General features: G+C 37.7%; 1 protein-coding gene across 3 annotated transcripts in view; it reads right to left on the bottom strand.

Moving 5' to 3' along the window:
* The window catches only part of LOC106867361 (uncharacterized), a 48199-nt gene that overhangs the window by 14660 nt on the left and 11865 nt on the right, over nucleotides 1-21674 (bottom strand). For all 3 annotated transcript variants that reach the window (XM_089356292.1, XM_089356291.1, XM_089356293.1), the window contains exons 2-3: nucleotides 15131-15154; nucleotides 3735-7335 (exon numbers count right to left, since the gene is read on the bottom strand). In XM_089356292.1, coding sequence (XP_089212418.1) covers nucleotides 3735-7310 — 3576 coding nt within the window. In that variant the 5' untranslated portion in view covers nucleotides 7311-7335; nucleotides 15131-15154. The remainder of the gene's footprint in view (nucleotides 1-3734; nucleotides 7336-15130; nucleotides 15155-21674) is intronic.

The following is a 21674-nucleotide window of genomic DNA, read 5'->3' as shown; positions in this document are numbered from 1 at the left end:
GTCCAACCATAAAAACCATGCCAAAGCAGATATTGGAGGTTGATGCAGTCTTTGGGCCCATCAGATCTTGTCAAACTGTCCAACCTATGCCAGCATAGAAGACAGATGTTGATGATGGTTGTGGTGGCCGTTGCCACCACAACCATCATCAACTAATACCGGTTAAGTGATGGGGAGAGCAACACAATACACACACAAACACACACACACACACACACACACACACACACACACACACACACACACACACACACACACACACACACACACACACACATGCATATATATGATGGGCTTCCATACAATTTCCATGTATGTCCTGTACCGGTGGCATGTAAAAAGCACCATTCAAGCATGGTTGATGCCAGTGATGCTTGACTAGCTGTTGTGCCTGTAGCATGTAAAAAAGCACCATTCGAGAGTAGTCGATGCCAGTGCCGCTTGACTAGCTCTAGTGCCAGTGGCCTGTAAAAAAGCGCCACTTGAGCATGGTCGATGCAAGTGCCACCTGACTGGCTCCCATGCTGGTAGCGCATAAAAAGCACCCACTACACTCTCGAAGTGGTTGGTGTTAGGAAGGGCATCCAGCTGTAGAAACCTTTCCAGATGAGATTGGAGCCTGGAGCAGCCTCCCAACTTGCCAGTCCTCAGTCAAACCATCCTACCCATGCCAGCATGGAAGGCAGACATTAAACGATGATGATGATGACGATGATGTTCCCTCACAAGGCAATTGGTTGAAGACACTTGCCTAAGGTGCCACACAGTAGGTTCGAACCCAAAACCACATGCCTCTTAACACACAGTCTTGTCTGCACCCTTATCAGAAAATACCTTGTATAAAACTTATAATGGTGTTTGCGAAAGCAATGATAGTATTACAAATCAGTATAAGAGATATCAATACCAAAACAACTTTTCCATTGAAAATCATATTTGATGGTAGGAATACAGATACAGAGAAATCAATAAAACAATATTTGTGGTCAATAGTAATCATTAAGTTATTTTATTTTTAATGAATGTCAGAAGAAATATTATGAAATTGTAATGTTGCCTCTAACAACATCACTTAATCAACATTCAAATCATTTCAGTTGAGTTTATTTATCCGTGGTTGGTTGTGTAGTTAAGAAGCTTTGTTTGCCAACCACTTCGTTCTAGGTTCAATCCCACTTAGAATCAAGGGCAAATGTCCTCTACAAATGTCCCAAGCCAACAAAAGCCTTGCGAGTGGATTTGGCTGACAGAAAATAAAAGGAGTGTGTGTGTGTGTGAGAGAGAGAGAGTGTGTGTGTGTGCATGTGTGTGTGTACGTGTGTGCATGTGTGTGTATGTGCATGTACGTGTGTATATATGCATGTACGTATGTATGCATGTGAGAGTTGGTGTCTCCTTGTCTTGACATTGCGTGACTGCTGTAAACAAGCGTCACTGTCATACAAACAATATCCTTCATTTCCAATCTTCCACAAAAACAAGAACATACTGCTTTCAAAGTTCAGCTTAAAAATAGTTTAATGTTAACCAATAATCATCTGTGATCAATATCAATAATGGAAACTGTGATTGCAAAAGATTTATTATTTAAACTTTAATATATGAAAGTAATATGCAAAATGAAAATACCAGTTCTTTATTGTTGCAGAAAATATTGAGTGCTGCTATTGAAGTCACAACATAAAAGGGGAATGTTTTTTCTTTTTTCTTTTTACTTCTAAGGTTGGCAGAAAGTATGAGACGTCTACTAAATAAATCTCAACTTCAATCATGAATTTGTAGAAAACAAATGAGCCAAAATTTCATGTCATTAGATCTAGATAAAGACTCCTCTATACAGTTGGATCAACCTACTAGAAATAACAGGCCAAAACCTCATCAAATTAACCCCTGTTGTTTGGTAATATAGTAAAACACATTGGACGGTGTGGTTCTAAACAAATTAACACTGAGAGGGGCTGGGGAAAAGGGGACAGAGCAGTGATTGCTGGAATGCCTTTGAGGATTTGATCATGGTTTTTTGCTCAATAAGAATCTTGAGAGCTCAACAACAACAACAACCATACATCAAATATGTATAATGCATGGATTAAACTAGCTGAGACTTAACTCTATTCCTCCTAACCTTCATACTAATTCCACTACTTGAAGATTTAAATAACATCATTCACATTGCAGTTACCAAGCAATTCAGTTTAAATACTATGGTATATTAAGAATCTATGTCTCGACGATGTTGGTATTCTAGCAACCTGGAAAATGTTATCCTTTATAGATAAACATTTACAGCAACTGACTGAAAGTGAGATAAGTTTTCACAATACCTACTGCTTCAAACCTATTAATATCTAAAGACAACCTATTCATATATGAAGGACAACTAGTTTATTAGTGTCTAGCAGATATTTCTAATATAAATACAGCATATCAATAATGAAAACAAAACAAACTTGGAAAAGTCTCTTATTCTTTGCAAATGTCAAAAGTGACATCTTACATTAACCAATGCAAAATGTCATACTTAAGATTTACTGTTTCTTCTAAGACATAAGAAAAAAAAAACCACAAGCAGAAAAAATATGAACTTGTCTTTTATCAGATTGTTATGAATAAATAGCTTTCACTTACTCAACTCGGAGGCTCGCTAATAAGCTTTAAGAACATGCCTTGTATCAGCAACTATTTAGTGATTGTATTTTAGTTGTAATGACAAGAAACACCATCCACCATCCCTATAACTATACATCTTCAAGCAAGCAAACACTGCAACATGTTTCCATGTCTATATGGCCTGCCATATTTATCTTTCTTGCTACAGTCAACGTAACAGAAAGTAGGCAGCTCCTTTATTTCATAGTTGAATGGTTGGTATTTGAAAGGGGGCTATTTTGAATTATCTTTTTATCTTTTCTCTTTTACTTGTTTTGGTCATTAGACTGTGGCCATGCTGGAGTACCACCTTGAAGAATCTTTTTTGTCAAATGAATTGACACCAGTACTAAATTTTTTTTAAGCCTGGTACTTATTCTATGAGTCTTTTTGCCAAACCACTAAGTTACAGGGATGTAAACACACCAACATCAGTTGTGAAGCGGTGGTGGGGGACAAACACACACACATATATATACTAAGGGCTTCTTTTAGTTTCCGTTTACTAAATCCACTCACAAAGCTTTGGTTAGCCCAAAGTTGAAGTAGAAGACACTTTGCTCAATTGCAAATATATGCAAAATATTGTCAATAAATATAACAATAAATCTGTAAACTTTCATTAACCAAAACCTAAAACCTTTTAATTTATGATAAAATGAACAATGGGTAAAATATATATGCCACACTCGCTATATCACTTACGGGAGAAGTTCACCTACTTGTACAGAGACCATGGGAACTATAGAAAACTGCTGTAAAAACACTACGAATATTATGTAACTGGCATGTTTTTTCTACCTAGAATGTATGGAAAGAAAGCATGTGATAGGAAGATTAACAGACAAAACTAGAACATAACCATATATCAATCATGCCAGATGAAACTGGTGTAGATTTTTTTGTGACTGGATGTGATTAATATATCAGTTATACAGGAAAGAAAGAAACAACAGTAGTAACATGTAAAATGAAAACAAAAATGATTCCTTCTGCCAGCAACACTAAGCCATTATATGATCGAGGAATTACACGTTTTAAGCTACAGAAGTAAAGCAATAAAACAACCCAAATTGAAATCTTACCTTCATGAAATCCATTCCACATTCAGGGCAAATATGAGGTCGTGTACCAGAATGAGTAATCATATGATCCTTTAATTGACTTGGATATCGGAATATTTTTGTGCATATTTTACAAGTTAAGTCGTCCCGGTGCTCATGCTTCACCTGATGTTGTCGAAGAAGTCGCTGACTAGAAAAGTCCTCCCCACAGTCGTGACATTTGTCCCGACCAAGATCATGTTTCTCTTTGTGCACTCGTAGCTCACTTGGGTAAGCAAAGCCGCGATTACATTTATCACACAAGTGAGGTTTACTGTCCAAGTGCACAGCTTGATGCCGTTTCAGATGAGAAATCTGTGTGAAACCTTTCTTACATATCTGACATACATGAGGTTTGATGTTCTCATGGGTCAGCATATGTGTATTTAGATGGCTCAACTGCTTGAAATACTTATGACAGATCATACATAAGTGGGGTTTAATACCCTGATGGTCAAGAATATGGGTCACCAAGTTATGTTTTGTAGTGTAGGATTTTGGACAATGACAGCACTGCCATCGCTTTTGCTCACCATGGAGAACACACTGAGAATCATCGATGCGAATCTCCACTTCTGTCCGATCTAATTCTTCTTTGATGTCCTTAGTTTCAATGTTTTCCACTGATAGTGCAGCAGGAGTGGCTGGAGGTGCTGGGGAGCCAAGATTGCTAAGGTTGGGTAGAACAGATGGAGGTTTAAGCGTGTACAAATTGGACTCCTGGTTATCCTCGAGGGATAAGTCCCCACCATCATCTCTTTTGTCCTCACCACTATCTACATCGCTGCCTTCAGACTCAGCAATATCACTGCAGTCAGAATGTTTTCGCTTCACTGAAGCAGACGTCGTCTCTCCTGACCATTGAGACACGGATGGCAGACCTCCAGATGCAAGGTTGCTATTTGTGGTATTAGTTTTAGCTTGGGCTGCCAGTGGCACCTTGCGATTATTCCGGATTGAAACAGTCACAAAGGTGGCGCTGTCAACAACTGTGGTTGTGACGACTGCTTTTGCCGCAGACTCCATGAAATTCATTGCCTGTTTTTGACGAGGGCTTTTACGGGCATTAGCTGATGTTTCAAGGGGAAGTACTGGGTTAATTTGGGGACAAGGGGAGAGAAGGGGTTGCTGCACAGTGACAACTGTACTAGCAACTTGGGGCTGTTGTTGACCAGGAGATGGTTGAATCTGTTGATGAATCTGCTGCGGTACTATATGAGATTGTGGCTGCGGTTGCTGTTGCTGCTGCTGCTGCTGTTGCTGCTGTTGTTGTTGCTGCTGTTGCAATTGCTGAGATGCTTGCTGCACTTGCTGTGTAAACTGTGCTAAATTATCTTGTTGCTGTTGTATTTGTGTTTGTGCATCTGCAAATATTAACATGTTTAATTGCAACTGAGGCTGGGGCTGGGCTACCACCTGTTGTTGTTGTTGTTGTTGTTGTGGTGGCTGCTGCTGTTGCTGCTGTTGGCCAGAGGCTTGCAGTTGTTGAAAATCAGTCTGTTGGGGCTGTAACTGTCGGAATTGTGCCCCTTGAAATTGTTCAGGTGTAAATGACTGAAACTGCTGAAGTGTTTGTTGTGTTGGTTGTTGTATGGAAACCTGCTGAGGTTGTTGCACAGTTTGAATCTGTTGTACAGATTGCTGCAGAGTTAATTGTTGTTGTTGTTGTTGTTGTTGTTGCTGTTGTTGTTGTTGTTGCTGTTGTTGTTGTTGCTGTTGTTGTTGCTGCTGTTGTTGTTGCTGCTGTTGTTGTTGCTGCTGTTGTTGTTGCTGCTGTTGTTGTTGCTGCTGTTGTTGTTGCTGTTGTTGTTGTTGCTGCTGCTGCTGCTGAAGTAAAAGCTGAAAGTCTGCAGGCTGGCTCTGAGTATCATCCACTCTCTTGTCTGCTGGTTCTTGCTTCACCTTCTCACTGTCACATGACACAAACTCAAGATGTTCCTTACTCAAAAGATCAAAAGAAATTGGCATTGCATGGGATTTCATCAAAATACCATCAACAGTCGGCTGCCTGTCAAACGTGAGCGGAAGATCAGCAATTGCAGATTCCATTTCCGGAGGAGTGTCATGATATGGAAAGTTATCCATACAAGTCGCTTTTCCTTCCAATGCACCCATAACAAAAAACTGAACTCCCTTAGACTTTTCATTACTGTTGGTTTGGTTAGCCATCACAGGTGCTTGACCAGTGGCGTCCACATAAAGTGGAGCAGCATCTGGCTTTGCCACCATGGTCAGCTGAGATGGAGCAACAATGACAATTTCTTTCTTGGCTGCACTATTTTTAACTGAGTTTCTTGTGCAAGGTTTCGAAACCTGGTCAGATATAGCAATCTTCTGAGTTTGTTTGCAAGTCTTTTCTATCATTTTGTTGAGGTTACCAGCAGATATTTGGTGAACAGCATTTGAAGACAGCGTAGACTGCTGTTGTAAAGACGGCTGAGAGAATTTACATTTTAACTTAGAAATATTTTGCTCACAGATTTCACCTAGCTTATCAGACTTCAAGACTTTGTTCTTGCTAACAGAATTATCTGGGTGTTCCATAGTTATCTTACCATGAGATATTTTAGATGCCTTTGTAAGACAGTCTTCATTGGTAACATTTGAGCTCATCTGACCACCCATGCAAACAGACAAAGAGACAACAGAAGAAGAGGATCTAGATTTCGTGTTATTTGGATAAGGGGATGAAATTGATATCGGAGACTGAGCAGGGCTTGTTGACAAAGAAGGTGAACATGACAGCTGAGAGACCGACCCGTCTGTGACAGCCCCCTGTGAAGTGATCACCTTTGATGTTCCAGCAGGAAGATGCTGAATCACAGTTTGATGGTGTAGCTGCTGCTGCTGTGTGTTACGGCCAGCATAGTAGTTTGTAAAATTAGGTGAAACAGACTGGAAGCTGTCAACTTGTGATGGTGTGCTGGAAACAGGAATGTTGGTAGTTGTCAGCATGGTGGCATTGGTGTTATTGGTCTGGACAGGTAATGATGTGGAGGATGTTGATGTTAGCTGTTCAATTGAAGATTGTGCAACATTGGGGAACTGGCATTGTAAACCTATCATAGGGTTTGTGGAAGCTGCTGAGGCAACAATTGTGCTAAAGCTTGGTAAACGCTCAATCTTCTCAATGAAGGATCCTGGGGCACAGGTATTTAGAGATGTTGAAGGAAGAAAGTGGATTGGATCACTCAGACTGGTGATATTTGGTAGCCCTGTTGTTATATATGACTGTTTCCCAGATGTAACAATTTGGTTAACATCTGAAGTTGTAAAATTGGCAGCAGAACCTACATTGATACCATTAGCATAAGTTCCTGGTAAACGAGACAGCTCAAACCCATTACTGGCACGACTATTAGTTCTTGTAGCAGAAGACTGGCCTTGAGAATTAAAAATCTGTTCAGTGGGTACTGTTGCCTGACGCATTGTTGTATATGTCTGCGTCGACTGCAGCATATTGGGTTGTGGGTTGCTCGGCATACTAGCAGAGGGCTGGATTGCTATTGTTAATGTATTAATGGGGCAAAAAATTTGCTGGGAACTTGTATTCTCCATTCCTCCAACCAAAGTGCCAAGACATCTGAAAAAAAAGAAAAAGAAAACAATAATAATCAAAAAATATCATTATAAGAGTGAAAACTTGAGAAGTACAGTATTTCAATATTAATTAATATATAGATCTTTATGGATCCAAATAGTGAATAATTTACCATATTTGAAGGCATATAAGAAGCACTTTTTTCCCCAAAACATGTCTCAAAACAATCATCCTGGGTCCTATATACAGAGTTGGACCTCCCCTAAGCTAATTTTGTCCCTGACACTCACTCCCAGAGGTTAATTTTAATCCAGACAGTCTCTTCTACCTTGTCTGACTCCGTAATAATAATATTTACATAAACATAAGTATTATTATTTGTACTGCAATGATTTGTAATGCACTGCTGGATTGCTTTAAATATTACATGCTTCAATGCACAAAAAAACTTTATTTCCTCAATATGTGCTGCTGAAACTAGGGTGCATCTAATACATCCATGCACCTTTTATGCCATCAAATGTGATATTACATGGGTATGTGCATGGGTTATGCATAAGTGCAGCTGTATTGCTAATATATATGCGTGAATATGTGTGTGTTTGTCACTCCCACTTTCACAAAACACTAACTATTCACTCGGCCACACTAACACTTACTTACCAAGAACATGTCACAAATTAATATGCTCCACACAATAACCCTTCTCCAGGATACTGATTAGGGACCAACATCAGTTTTAAAAGGTTTAAAGGATGTGAAATACTTTACCTGAAAATAATATTACAGAATCTATTCAAAGCAATATTCTAGAATCTGCCCAACATCACATATATACTGTATAGAATACCATACTCTATATCCAAATCCAACACTAGTCAAAAAAGAGGGAAATCATTCATGAACTCAAAAACAACAATGACTGACATGCACATTAAAGAAAAGGGTGACCATGTGCTTTAGAATATTGCAAAAGAGGATTAATTATATACACATAAACACACACACTCACACACATATATATATATATATATACATGAATTAGTGGATTTTTATACATACATACATATATATAATATATATACATACATACATACATACATATATATATATATATATATATATATATATATATATATATTCTTTTATTCTTTTGTTTCAGTCATAACTTAGTGGTTCAACAAAAAAGACCAATAGAATAAGCACTAGGCTTACAAAGAATAAGTCCTGGGCTCGATTTACTTGACTAAAGGCACTGCTCCAGCAGGGCCACAGTCAAATGACTGAAACATATAAAAGTATGTATGTATGTATGTATGCCTATACACTAATTATGTTTTGCCGTATTTCAAAGAGCAGCCTCCAACTTCTAATGTATACATTTACGTGGGGGGGGGGGGGTGCTGAACAAATGAAAGAGAAGTGTTCAATACGTGTTGTAAAGGATATAATTTTCTTTTTTTATTGCAACTGAAACTTAAGCAGTGAAACAAAATCTCAGCTTCATCAGCATGGCCACAGCCTTCGTGTTGAAACTTATAAAAGAATATATACACATATATTTATACAGAAGAGACATGTAGAAGGGAAAGGAAAAAATATGTGGTTTATATGGTGGGGGTATATTTGTTGAACAAATAAAGAGAGTAACACTCAATGCATTTAGCTCTTCATTACTTAAAGTTTGGTGAGCAGAGAACATATCAATATACTCAGACCTATGGAGTCAAAGCAGAGGGAATTTTAACCTTTTCCTTACTGCATTTATTTTGAGATGCTCCGTGTTTCTTTCAATTATTTTAAATATAACAAAGAATTTAATAAAATAACTTAGTTATCATTAAGCTAGTGTTAGGAACATAAATTGTGACTAAGATTTGGTGGAAGATTTTAATTCAAAACTTATGAAAATAAGACATTTGTACTACAGAACCAGAGCCGGTTTCAGCCGGGTTGGTAACGAAAGGGTTAAAGGAATTTTAACACAAGTTCTCATTGAGAATATTTAGGCCTTCCTTGATCAGTTCAGGTCTTGCAGATACTTTAGCTAGCTTGTGACAGCAATTCTTTCATTATATGCTCCATGTGGTCGGCCTCAATTAGTCAGCATTCTGGGGGAATGATATTTGAGTGGTTGCATTTACTAAGTGGAGAGATGACAGATTTAGAGGTGTTGGGTTACATATTAGTTTATCTGTCAAGTATAACTGTGTGGTACAAAAATAGGCTTTTGATAGTAGGCCACTGTGATATCATAATGAATGGGAGATAATTGCATGGTAGGCAACAGCGATAATATATCTTGCAATAGTGTGTGTGTCATCTAGAGCTAGGATGGTATTTCTGGGCTATCAGAGTAGACGGTACAAAATTCATTGACAGGGTATATATACAGTGACAACAATAGGATAGATCAGTTTTTCTGTTGATGGATACTGCAGGGTGTTTGAGTATATGTAATTTCTCACAGCACCTGTGTTGGCAATTATAATCTTTGAGTAAGGAGGGATTCTGTCAAGGATGTTCCACATAATATTGAGGAAGTTGGTTTTCTTTTCACTCTTCAGTTTCCAGATGAAGCAATATACGAAGGTGAAGCTTTCCCCAGTCCTTACATCTGAAGACATGCATATATAGTGTAAACCTTGCCTTGAAATCAATAGCTGTTATACCCATGTTTTGTCATGTAATGCTATTAAATGGTGTGAGAAAAGCAAGATCTTCACTGTAGGCAGTTGATGAGATTTCTAAGGTTACAAGTTTGGTTGTCGGGTGAAGACTGTGTAGTTGCATATTTGTCTCTGTTGTAAAGTACAATGTTGTAAGTAAAACTGTCTAACATTAACACATGAGAGTTAAAGAGTTTATGATATCTCTGGGTCCTTAGAAAATGCTGTCTAATCACCACTAAGTAGCTTCCAGCTACTGTAATGGAAACATCTAGATTGAATGGAGGATTAAACCAAACAATCTTTAATTTTCTAAATCTCTTTGGGTTTGTGGTGGAGAGTGGGATACTCTATATTCACTAACTTACCAGTAAATCCACTCCTTGCTAGTGCCTTCTTCTAATAGAATATAGCCTGCTGAAAATTTCTCTCTGTCCACCAACAGGTTAGAGATTCTTTTGCTAATACATGTAACTAGGTTGCTAAATACAGTTGAAGGATGGTTGAAGTTTCTATGGATATAGTTTCCTTGTTGGGCTTTCTGTAGGAGTAGTTCTAGCATGTTTCAGTGTCATTTGCATATATCACCATTAATACTGCCTGACTTAAAACAGTGTCCTTGTATCCATTCTCCAGTAAGCAGAAATTGTATAGTTTCAATGCATTCAGTATTTTTGAAATGTCAAGACTGATGGATTGAAAACACTTTACTTGGAAAATATAAGTGTTTGTGATAAAAGGAACATCCAACTATAGAAAATCTTTCTCAACAAGTAAGTTTTGTCTAACCCATACCAGCATGAAAAAATGGATATAAAAACATTGTTGATCATGATGCATATTTATACATGTGTATATATCTATGTATGTACATATGTATGTAACTAGGTATGTATACATGTAAACATACACATACATCATGTGTGTACTTGTATCATACATTCACATACATACACACAAATAGAAACACCTCAAAACCATAATTCCAATATCACAAAATAAGCATATAAAAATCCATAATTAGTTTAACAAACAACCTAAATAAGCCATGCTAAACTCTCCACCCTCAATCCTGATTAAAACTATTCAACCATAACTTACACACATGAATATGCTCAATACAAAAGATAAAAACACAACCTCTAGCCACAAAACATGCAGACACAACCAAAGGTTTATAATACTATAACACACATGCACAAAACAAACAAAAGTCTGTCATTACTTTCACACACAATTTCAAGAAGCAACATCAGTCACCATAATCCAACAAGAACTTTCCATTCCTTGGCTAAACAAAAATCATCATATAAAAAGCCAATGAACCATGAAATATCACTTACAATATAAGAAACGACCTCAGAAGTATGGCTTTAATTAGTTTTGTTATATTTTGAGAAGGTCATTAGGCCAATAATGAACACACCCACTGGTTGTATTTCACTTCTTTTATTTATTATTATTAGTCAATTGATAAACCATTCAACTAATTAACTATTCGATTACTTGATTAATCATCTGGACAATCAATCAATGAATCAATCAGCTAGGTTTGTCAAAGTTCTTTCATTAATATTTGCAACCTCATCAATGACACACCCTCTCTAACCAAGGTCCACTTCAATTAGTTAATTGAAGAGGAATCATGCAAAATCTCATGTGTCTTACAATGTAATAACATCACTCACAGCCGAAAATGAAATGTGTTTTTACACAAGTTTAGGTGAAGAATTTTTTTTTCTGTGACTATTCCTGCAGTGATAGGTCTTATCATGTCCAACTACAATCATTTCTATTCAAAGCTGCTTCATGCAATTTTAATTATTTAATTCTAGCTTCACCAGTCCTATTTGCACACCTGCAAACATTCTGTCTGCTATTTTCATAAATATAACTCTATACTTACTAGGCTCTGTGTGTGTGTGTGTGTGTTTATATATATATATATATATATATATATATACATATACACACACGCACATACACATGTACATATGTATACACATATACATGCATACATATATACATAGATATGTGTGTATACACACACACACACACACATATCCTTTCAAAGGCAGACCAGATTTGGTGAAACTAATATAATTCATTTTACTATTTACTTATTAATATATTCATGAATCATTATTACAAAAGATTCAGAAAATGCAAAATGCTTAAATGAGAAACCAAAAACATGCATTTTTAACTAACAAACCATGCTCCCACCCCAACACCACTTTGCATCCATAAAGTGTCAAGTCCCTTGGCAACTAGATTCTGTAACACCATGGTAACAGTCTCATTCTCAGACTACTTCAATGATACACCTCCTACCTACAAGTCCCTCCTTTCTCTCAAGATCTGCTCTTCTTTTTCTCTTAAGTTCATTGGTGAAACAGTACCTGATCTCCATTGCCCTCTACTTGACAAACACACCTGGTCACTCTGTTATGCTTTTGGAGCAACCACCTCCACAGCTAATTAGGTCACCTAGATTAGAGAATCAATTAAGTATCTCCATGAAACTTTCCATTCATTTCAAAGTATTTCATATATCATCTTACTGCTTATTCAATAAGGATTCTAATCACTCACTTAACTTCTTGCACAATTTGGTCTCCAATATTAGTAGATGCATATCGCATGGTTATCATTGCAAATTTCCCTAATCTTTTATGCCATTTAAAATTAGCAACCTTTCAGGCTGGTTTCAACTTGAGGAGCAGAGAAAAATCTGGAGGGACCACATGAGCAACTACAATGTCATGACAGCATCAAGGTTTTGTCAGCCAACACTTCTGGCCCCTTTCTTTGCAGTGCCTCTCTCAAATAATTCAGAACATCCAAATTGATCACCTGGTCACATGAAACAAACTCATGATGAACAATGCCCAGCCATCAAAAAAAATGCAGTCAACATCATCTTCACATCTGAACAACTCTGACGTGCTTTTTTTTTTGGCTGAAGCAATGATTATTAAACCCATTGTGAAGACTGCTTTTTTGTTTTGATGTTGCAGTCACAACATGTTCCATCATTTGTTATGACATTTTTTCAGAAAGTTTCCATCAGTATTCAGCTAAACAGATCTCCTGACTGATTGTGACTTTGAACTCTTTTCCTTCACAAATTTTGAAAGTACGTGATGCAACTTCAATTTTACTTTTGAAATTATGTAGCATGAACTTTTACAGATGCCTACTTCTTCAGCAACTTCACTGAGAGTAAGGGACAATTTTCAAGGATCAACACAAACATATTCACAATAGAATCATTGCTCATTATTGAGGGAAGTTGTCCAAATTTGGGGTCATATTAGGGAGATGTTCTGATTTTGAAAGACTGGCACTGCTTGTGACATTGTGTAAGATTCAAACAACCACTTCCATAGACCTGTGGCAACAGAAGAAAGACTTAAGACTTGGGTCTGTCATGAACTTAGAACTCTTAAGGCTTGAGCTTATCCAAGTTTACAAAGAGTGTAAGTGATTGAGATTACAATCCACCACACTGAATGGGATGCCAGTCTATCACAGAGTTAACTTCCCAGTTGTTGCAGGGTCACTCCTTTACGGCTGAGTGGACTGAAGTAACATTAAATGAAGTGGTTTGCTCGAGAACACAACACATCGCCTGGTCCAAGAATCAAAATCACAACCTTATGACAGTGAGTGTAACACCATAATCACTATGCCACATGCCATCACCCAACAGAAGAAAAGTCACCATAAAAATTTTCCCAATTTGAAATAGGATTTCATACAAACACAATCCTCATCCAAATCCTTCATTGATCAACTTATATTAAATTTCCAAGTGCATTGGACATACGTTCAGTCTAGCATCTCTAAACCAATGATGTGTAATGCAGCTAATATGAAGCTGAAGGTTAAGACAGCAAGCTGGCAACATTGTTAGTATGCCGAGCAAAAAGCTTAGTGGCATTTCTTCCGATATTTACATTCTGAGTTCAAATTCTGCTGAGGTTGACTTTGCCTTTCATCCTTTTTTCAGGGTCAATAAAATAAGTACTGGTCAAGCACTGGGATCAATGTAATTGACTTAAACGAACCACCCCGTCCATGTCAAACTTACTGGCCTTGTGCCAAAATCTGAAATATCAAGCTGAAGGTCAAGGTCATCTATACACAGCATTGTAGTGCTGACTGGTTGATGTGCTATATTAAAAGTCCAGTTTTATTTGAATGATGATAGACAACAGCCACAAAAGAGCTTCGAAGTGGTCATTTTAACTGTGAGACTAGTTTTAATTCTTCCCTGATGTTCTTCCCTTCCATGCAGCCTTGATATCAACGCAGCTGATCACCCATTGATGGATACATTTCATCACCAAATGTCCATGCAATTGGCTCATTTTATCAGACTGGTAGCAGGAATGTTGGCAGAGACTAAAATACCAACCCACAACCTAGGAGCCCAACCCAAATTACTACTCAGTAGTGAAAATAACTAAATAACACAAAGAGAAGTCTGTTGAGGGCTGATGATGTCAGCAAGTGACTAACCCATTCCAGTCTGGTAGGACTTAAAGAATTTATCTTTTTATCAGTAACTAGTCTGACCAGCAAAAGATACAATAAACTCAGTAGGTGTTTAACTTATTAGATCCCAGTGTTATAAACAAGTACTATTTCGACAAACAACATATAGGACTGTCATTAACAATCTCATTTTCTAGTTGCTTTTCTTTGACAGACAGCAACTACATATATAGTTTGTTCATTCATTAATTAGCCAACAGTCACAGCTCAGTCAAAGTCAACAGCCAAACGAATCTACAACACTCTGACAGTGGCACACTTTTCCATGGACCGATAGAATGCCTTGTGGCAGATTTTCTAGAGCCAGATGTAGTTTCTTGTCACCAACCCTCACCGGTCTCCATGTAAGGTAATAATACCCCATAGCCAGACATGTTTTTTCACAGAAGACTGGAAATGAACAACCTCACTTGTATGACACTGATACTCATTTATAACCATCGCATCATGTCTAGACAAGGATACACACAAATACATATGTACACATATATATATCATGGGCTTCCAAACAGTTTCCGTTACCAAATCCACTCACAAGACCTTTGCCCAAGGTGTGAGCTCCTTAGCCATACAGTCGTTTAGAGAACAAAACATAGTAACCATACCTTCATGTTGGCATCCATAGGTTCCTACAAGTAAACAATAATAATATATAAATATTAACCACCAAAGATAAGAAATGCAAAGGAAATGTAATATATTAATTTTATATATAATGAGAGAGCAAGAGAGAGAGAAAGAGAGAATTATAGAAATGATTCAGTTATTATCGGAAGACTGACACAACCAAAAGATAACAGCTTACATAAATTGACAAACTGAAGATAAACTAAATGTTAAAGTCAACAGAACAGAAATGTATTAAATCTTAATCACCAACAGATTAATATAATCTGAAACAATTGAGCTAAAACTCATGTGAAGACACAGACCAGGAAATATCACTAATAAGGAATACATTCATGTGAAGATAAGGATCAAATTCATTGTAAACACAATGGCAAAACTGGTTAGTAAGCTTGCCCGCTCAGTAAGATATGCATGGTTCAATTTCTGTCAGATATGATCACATACAATTGATATATAAAACGGAAAAGTTATGAAGATATACACAGGGCAATTTAATTCCTATATGCCCAAAATGACCTAGGTAGGCATTAGATCATCAATACATGTTAATGACAGTTGTTTGGTTATAATCAAGAAGAGGGGAGATATTAAATCTAGTGTTAAACACCAGCTTTATAAACAAATGCATGATTATCAAATATGTCAAATTATCAAATACATAATGATTATCAAATACTAATGCTAATTGTACTAATACCAAAGGCAACAAACTGACTGGATGCTTAGTAGCAGTTGTTCCAGTTCTTTACATTCTGAATTCAAATGTTGCCAAAATTGACTTAGTCTTACATCATTCTGGGGTTGACAAAATAAGTACCAGTTGAATGCTGGGGTCAGTGTAATCTAATAGACCTCTCCTCTAAAATTTGAGGCCCAGTGTTTATAGGGTTAGGGTTAGGGTCATGAGTATTTTTGCCATATTTGGTGAAAAATTTGTGGCAGTGTATTGAACAGATTTTCACCAAATTTGGCAAAAATACTCATAACCCTAAAACCCTAACCCTAACTCTAAAACCCAAACCTTAACCCTAAAACCCTAAAGCTAAAACCAGTACAAACACACGAACGATGTCATAAATAACAGTACCGCCGACAGTTGTTGTTGACAAACAACGGCACTAATTTTATTCAAAGGAAAAATCCCATTACACCACACAACGTTTTGTTGACAATAGCATAGGAAATGCATGAGCACTGCACATTCTCGTTTCTCCCTCTCCTCCCTCCAAAATATCTAATGTACACATTCATGCACACACACATACATGTGTACATACATACATACATACATACTACAGATCCAATCCATCACTGGAACTGTAAAAATCTGTAAAACTTTCCAGAAATTTGTCATTTAAATATATATAAACATGTCTAGATATGCAACTATAAGCATGAGAATACATAAAACAAAACATACAAATCTGTACACATACATACAAACAAACAAAAATACCCTATTGTTGATGTTGACATTCCAATGAAGGAACCTTTGATTTAGGTTAGAAACCAGCTCTTCCTCTGTTGGCAAGAAATCTTGAAATAAAACTGAACAATGATCATTCATACATACTTTCATCAGATATATGCATAAACCAAACCACATTCAATATACAGACAAATCTAATGGCATTTTATATAGATATGAATGTCTACAAATTCTGCAGTAACCCAAAATAGAAGAATTATAAATCTCACTTAAGATTTATCAATAAAAAAAAAACTTTATTTTCAATAAAAAAAAAAAATCAATGTTTTCAACATAAAAGCATACTACCATCATCACGCAATGGCCAGAGCTAGAATCCTTTTGATCATAGGTCTATCTTCCTGATCAGGGCTCACTAGGGGCTAAACAACAACAAAATGTTTGATTTGAAGCCAACATGAAAGCCTGTATAGGGTCACCCAATCTGTTAGAAACAGCAGCTAAATCACTCCCAAATACATCTTATAGTCTTATAAAATAAGACGCTGAAGGATAAAGTGTAGGGCATATATCATCATCATCGTTAACCCTTTAGCATTCAAATAAGTTATATCCAGTCAAAATATTCTACCTGTTTTATGTTCAAACAAGCCAGATCTGGCCTTTCATATCTATCCTACAATGCATTTTAGAAATAAATAATCACATCATTGAAATATCAAAGCCATAAGATAATCTTTTCTACTCTAGGCACAAGGCCTGAAATTTTGGGGGAGTCAATTAGATCGACCTCAGTGCGCAACTGGTGCTTAATTTATTGACCCACACATTACGGGGACATGACACACATTGGTTGTCAAGCGATGGTGTTGGGACAAACACAGACATACAAACATATATATATTTACTGACTGGCCTTCGTAGGATTTTCGAGCGAGATCGTTGCCAGTGCCCCTGGACTGGCTCTTGTGCGGGTGGCACATAAAATGCACCATTTTGAGTGTGACCGTTGCCAGTACCGCCTGACTGGCCTTCGTGCGGGTGACACGTAAAAGCACCCACTACACTCTCTGAGTGGTTGGCGTTAGGAAGGGCATCCAGCTGTAGAAACTCTGCCAAATCAGATTGGAGCCTGGTGTTGCCATCCAGTTTCACCAGTCCTCAGTCAAATCGTCCAACCCATGCTAGCATGGAAAGCAGAGGTTAAATGATGATGATGATGATGATATATATATATATATATATATACGACGGGCTTCTTTCAATTTCCGTCTACTAAATCCACTCACAAGGCTTTGGTCAGCCCAAGGCTATAGTAGAAGACACTTGCCCAAAGTGCCACGCAGTGGGACTGAACCCGGAACTATGTGGTTGGTAAACAAGCTACTTACCACACAGCCACTCCTGCGCCTATGTATTTTTTTCTTCTTAGGGGTTATCAAGAATACAGATGATTTAAGGGTGATTTTATTGTTATTTGTAGCAAGTCAATCAACAACATATGGCTTGTGCATGCTTTTCATAGTTGCCAAAGGAGGAGGTGGTTGACGATTGAATCAATCTTATCTCTTCTTGCCATCCCCAGTATATAACTGGTTCTTAGTTTGATGATTCGCGAACTAAACTGAATGAGAACGTCCAGCATGGTTTGATCTGAACTCCATATGAAAGAGTATAACTAATGCAGTCGCATGGCCTGCTAGAAATAACAGCCAAATCACACACTACCATCTTTGAAAAAAAGTGCAGACATAATGGATAATGTTATCTTAAACATACAATATTTGGGGGTAAAAATTTGACCTCAAACTTAAGTCAGGTTTATTTTGATCTGCGTTTGACCTGAGCTCAAAAGAAATAAAAAACTAGACGGCATACGGGCGAATGAGACTCCTTATGTAGTCGCTCGACTCGCTAGAAATAATAACCCAATCTCTCTCACTTCGCACCCTAACCTCTTAAATAAGGAAAGGGATAGATCGTGTTGTTCAGACATACCCCTAAAAAGATAGGTGAAACCGATCAGGGCTGGCCTGGGGCTAAACAGAATCACCTAGTAGAAAGGCATCCAGCGATCTAAAATTTCGTCTCTGCTGCTACGTTGCCGTCGAGTGTCATAATAATGACTTAAGCTGCTTAGATGTGATTTGATAAATTAATAAATAAATATCTCACACATGTACCCATCACATCTTCCTTCTGTCTGGACATAATTTATCGATTTCATTGACTGAGAGAGTAAAGGCCTCAGATTTACGAGGCAGAAAAGAAATTCGATATATTTCGACGCTTTGTGTTTTGTCCAAAGGCATTTATCAGCATAAATGAAGTCTTAGTCTTCTTTTATAACTCCAACTCCATTCACATCTCAGATGCTTTATCGGAATATTAAATCGACCACTATTGCTTTCACTTGTATTATATTTCATCGACCTCGGAAGGATGAAAGGCCAAAATTGACTTCGGACTGATTTGAACTCGGAACGCAAAGTACCGCAATTAGATATCATAAAGCATTTTATCTGAAACTCTAATGATTCTGCAAATCACATCGCCTTGTATATTTGTAAACGAGATAATGCAGTTTTGTGCAGGTTTTCACTGAGAATCGAAACCCAGTCCTCGGAATCAGCTAACTAGCTTACAAACGTTATGCTAAACAAAATTTCCCCATCACCACCACCACTAACATAATCATCATAGTATGTTACAAAGAGTTCTTCTTCTAAATTATCGATATTTCTTCTTACTTCCACCCTCTCTCTCCCACACATACACAAACACTAATAGAGATTTCTAGACATGTGTTCAAAGAATAGAGACATCTAATCAGGGACGAGATAGAGATCTATTTGTACAGGCCGACCCAACCACTAGCTTGTATATGTGCGCGATATCCACGTGTACGCTAAATAGTGAAAAAAAAAAGAACAAGATCGCATTTTCAGTCCAGTAAAGAACTCTTAAATAAAAAATGGCACATGCTTGAAAATATAGTTGTTGTTGTTGTCAGCGCTAATCAAGCAAACATGTGGTGATCAAGGGCGTTGTAACCATGACCACCTCATACGACAATTTTTCTTTTAATTTTTTTCAGTCATGCTGCATCTAGGACTACGCTAATAAATCTTTTTCTTTGTTTTTGTCTTTTGTTTCTTTTTTCAGACAGGCGCAGGCATGTCTGTATGACTAAGAAACTCAGACTTTGCAACCACGTGGTTTTGGGTTCAGTCCCAATGCGCGGCACCTTGGGCAAGTGTCTTCTCCTTACGGCTTTGGGCCGAACCAATGACTTTTGAGTAGATTTAGTACACGGAAACTCGTGTGGAAACCCGTTGAATGTGTGTGTGCTTGTCCCCATCACCACTTGACAACCGCAGTTGGTTTGTTTACGTCTCCTTAATGCAGCGGTTCGGCAAAAGAGAAGGAGAGAAGAAGTACCAGGCCTTAAAAAAGTGCTGGGATCGATTTGTTCGACTAAAATCCGTCAAAGCGGAGCCCCAGCATGGCCGCAGTCCAAAGACTGAAACAAGGAAAAAAATAAAAGAATGTGTGTGTGTGTGTGTTCACCACCGCCTGACAACCTGCGTTGGTTTGATTATATCCCCAGTAACTTAGCGTTTCGGCAAAGACACCGAGAGAATAAGTATCAGATTTTAAAATTAAGTCATGGAGTCGGTTTGTTCGATTAAACCCTTCGATTCGGTGCTCCAGCATGACCGCAGTCCAATGACTGAAATAAGTAAATAAAAAATAAAAGATATTGCGACTCGGACTACATAATACAAAACCCTTCCATTCCTATTTTATTAGGTGGAACCCCTGTAGCCATTCGATGTTTACCAAGAAAGTAATTCCTCTTATATTTTGATAATGAAATATTAGCAATTGTATTTTAACAAAATACGAACTTAAAATATTTTACATATTGTACAAGTATAATCAATTGGTAATTTTTCAGATTAACACCCGCACGATTTTCACAAGGGTGTTAGGGTTAGGGTTTTAGGATCAGGTTTTAGGGTTAGGATTAGGGTTAGGGTTAGGGGTTACGGTTACGGTTAGGATTAGGGTTAGTGTTTTAGGGTCAGGGTTAGGGTTAAGGTTAGGATTAGGGTTAGGTTTAGGGTTAGGTAATCGTGCGGGTGTTAATCTGAAAAATTACCAATCAATTTATTGTACATATATTTTAACAACAAAATAATCTTATAGGGACCCTGGTTTAGAACCACTGGGGTTAACGGAAACGGAGAGGAAGTTCGTTAGATGGCTAATCCCTGTAATTCAAAGTTGCAGACAGACTTGGTGCATTTTGTTTGACACTGATTCGACCAGAGAAATACGTTATAAGGGACACACGTGTCCGAAGAAGATATTCATCTACTTACACGTTAACCTAACGTTAATCTAGTTCAGCCGATCATCGAACAATTGAATGCCTGTCATCGAAATCGAAGGCGAACGATTTATCAATAACCCATCCTTTACGTCAGCAGGTTTTCATTCATGGAGAAGTAATAAATCTTCAAAGATTTATGATGTTTATCTCATAGGTATTAAAGGGGCTTGAATACGATATTAGATCGGGAGGGAAGGCGGGATGGATACATACATAAACGATAATGTATACACACACACACACACGCGCGCGATGTTTTGTTCTTATGTCAAGTTAGATATCTTTTACTTTTTTACTTGTTTCAGTCATTTGACTGCGGCCATGCTGGAGCACCGCCTTTAGTAGAGCAAATCGACCCGGGGACTTATTCTTTGTAAGCCTAGTACTTATTCTATCGGTTTCTTTTGCCGAACTGTTAAGTTACGGGGACGTAAACACACCAGCATCGGTTGTCAAGCAATGCTAGGGTGGTGGGACAAACACAGACACATAAACACAGACACACACACAAATATATATATACATATATACGACGGGCTTCTTTCAGTTTCCGTCTGCCAAATCCACTCACAAGGCTTTGGTCGGCCCGAGGCTATAGTAGAAGACACTTGCCCAAGATGCCACACAGTGGGACTGAACCCGGAAACATGTGGTTGGTAAGCAAGCTACTTACCACACAGCCACTCCAACA

This window comes from Octopus bimaculoides, chromosome 8 (genome assembly GCF_046866305.1).
Source record: "Octopus bimaculoides isolate indiv1 chromosome 8, ASM4686630v1, whole genome shotgun sequence".
Lineage (NCBI taxonomy): Eukaryota > Metazoa > Mollusca > Cephalopoda > Octopoda > Octopodidae > Octopus > Octopus bimaculoides.
The sequence above is the reverse complement of the archived record's forward strand: the minus strand, read 5'-3'. Positions and strand labels throughout refer to the sequence as shown.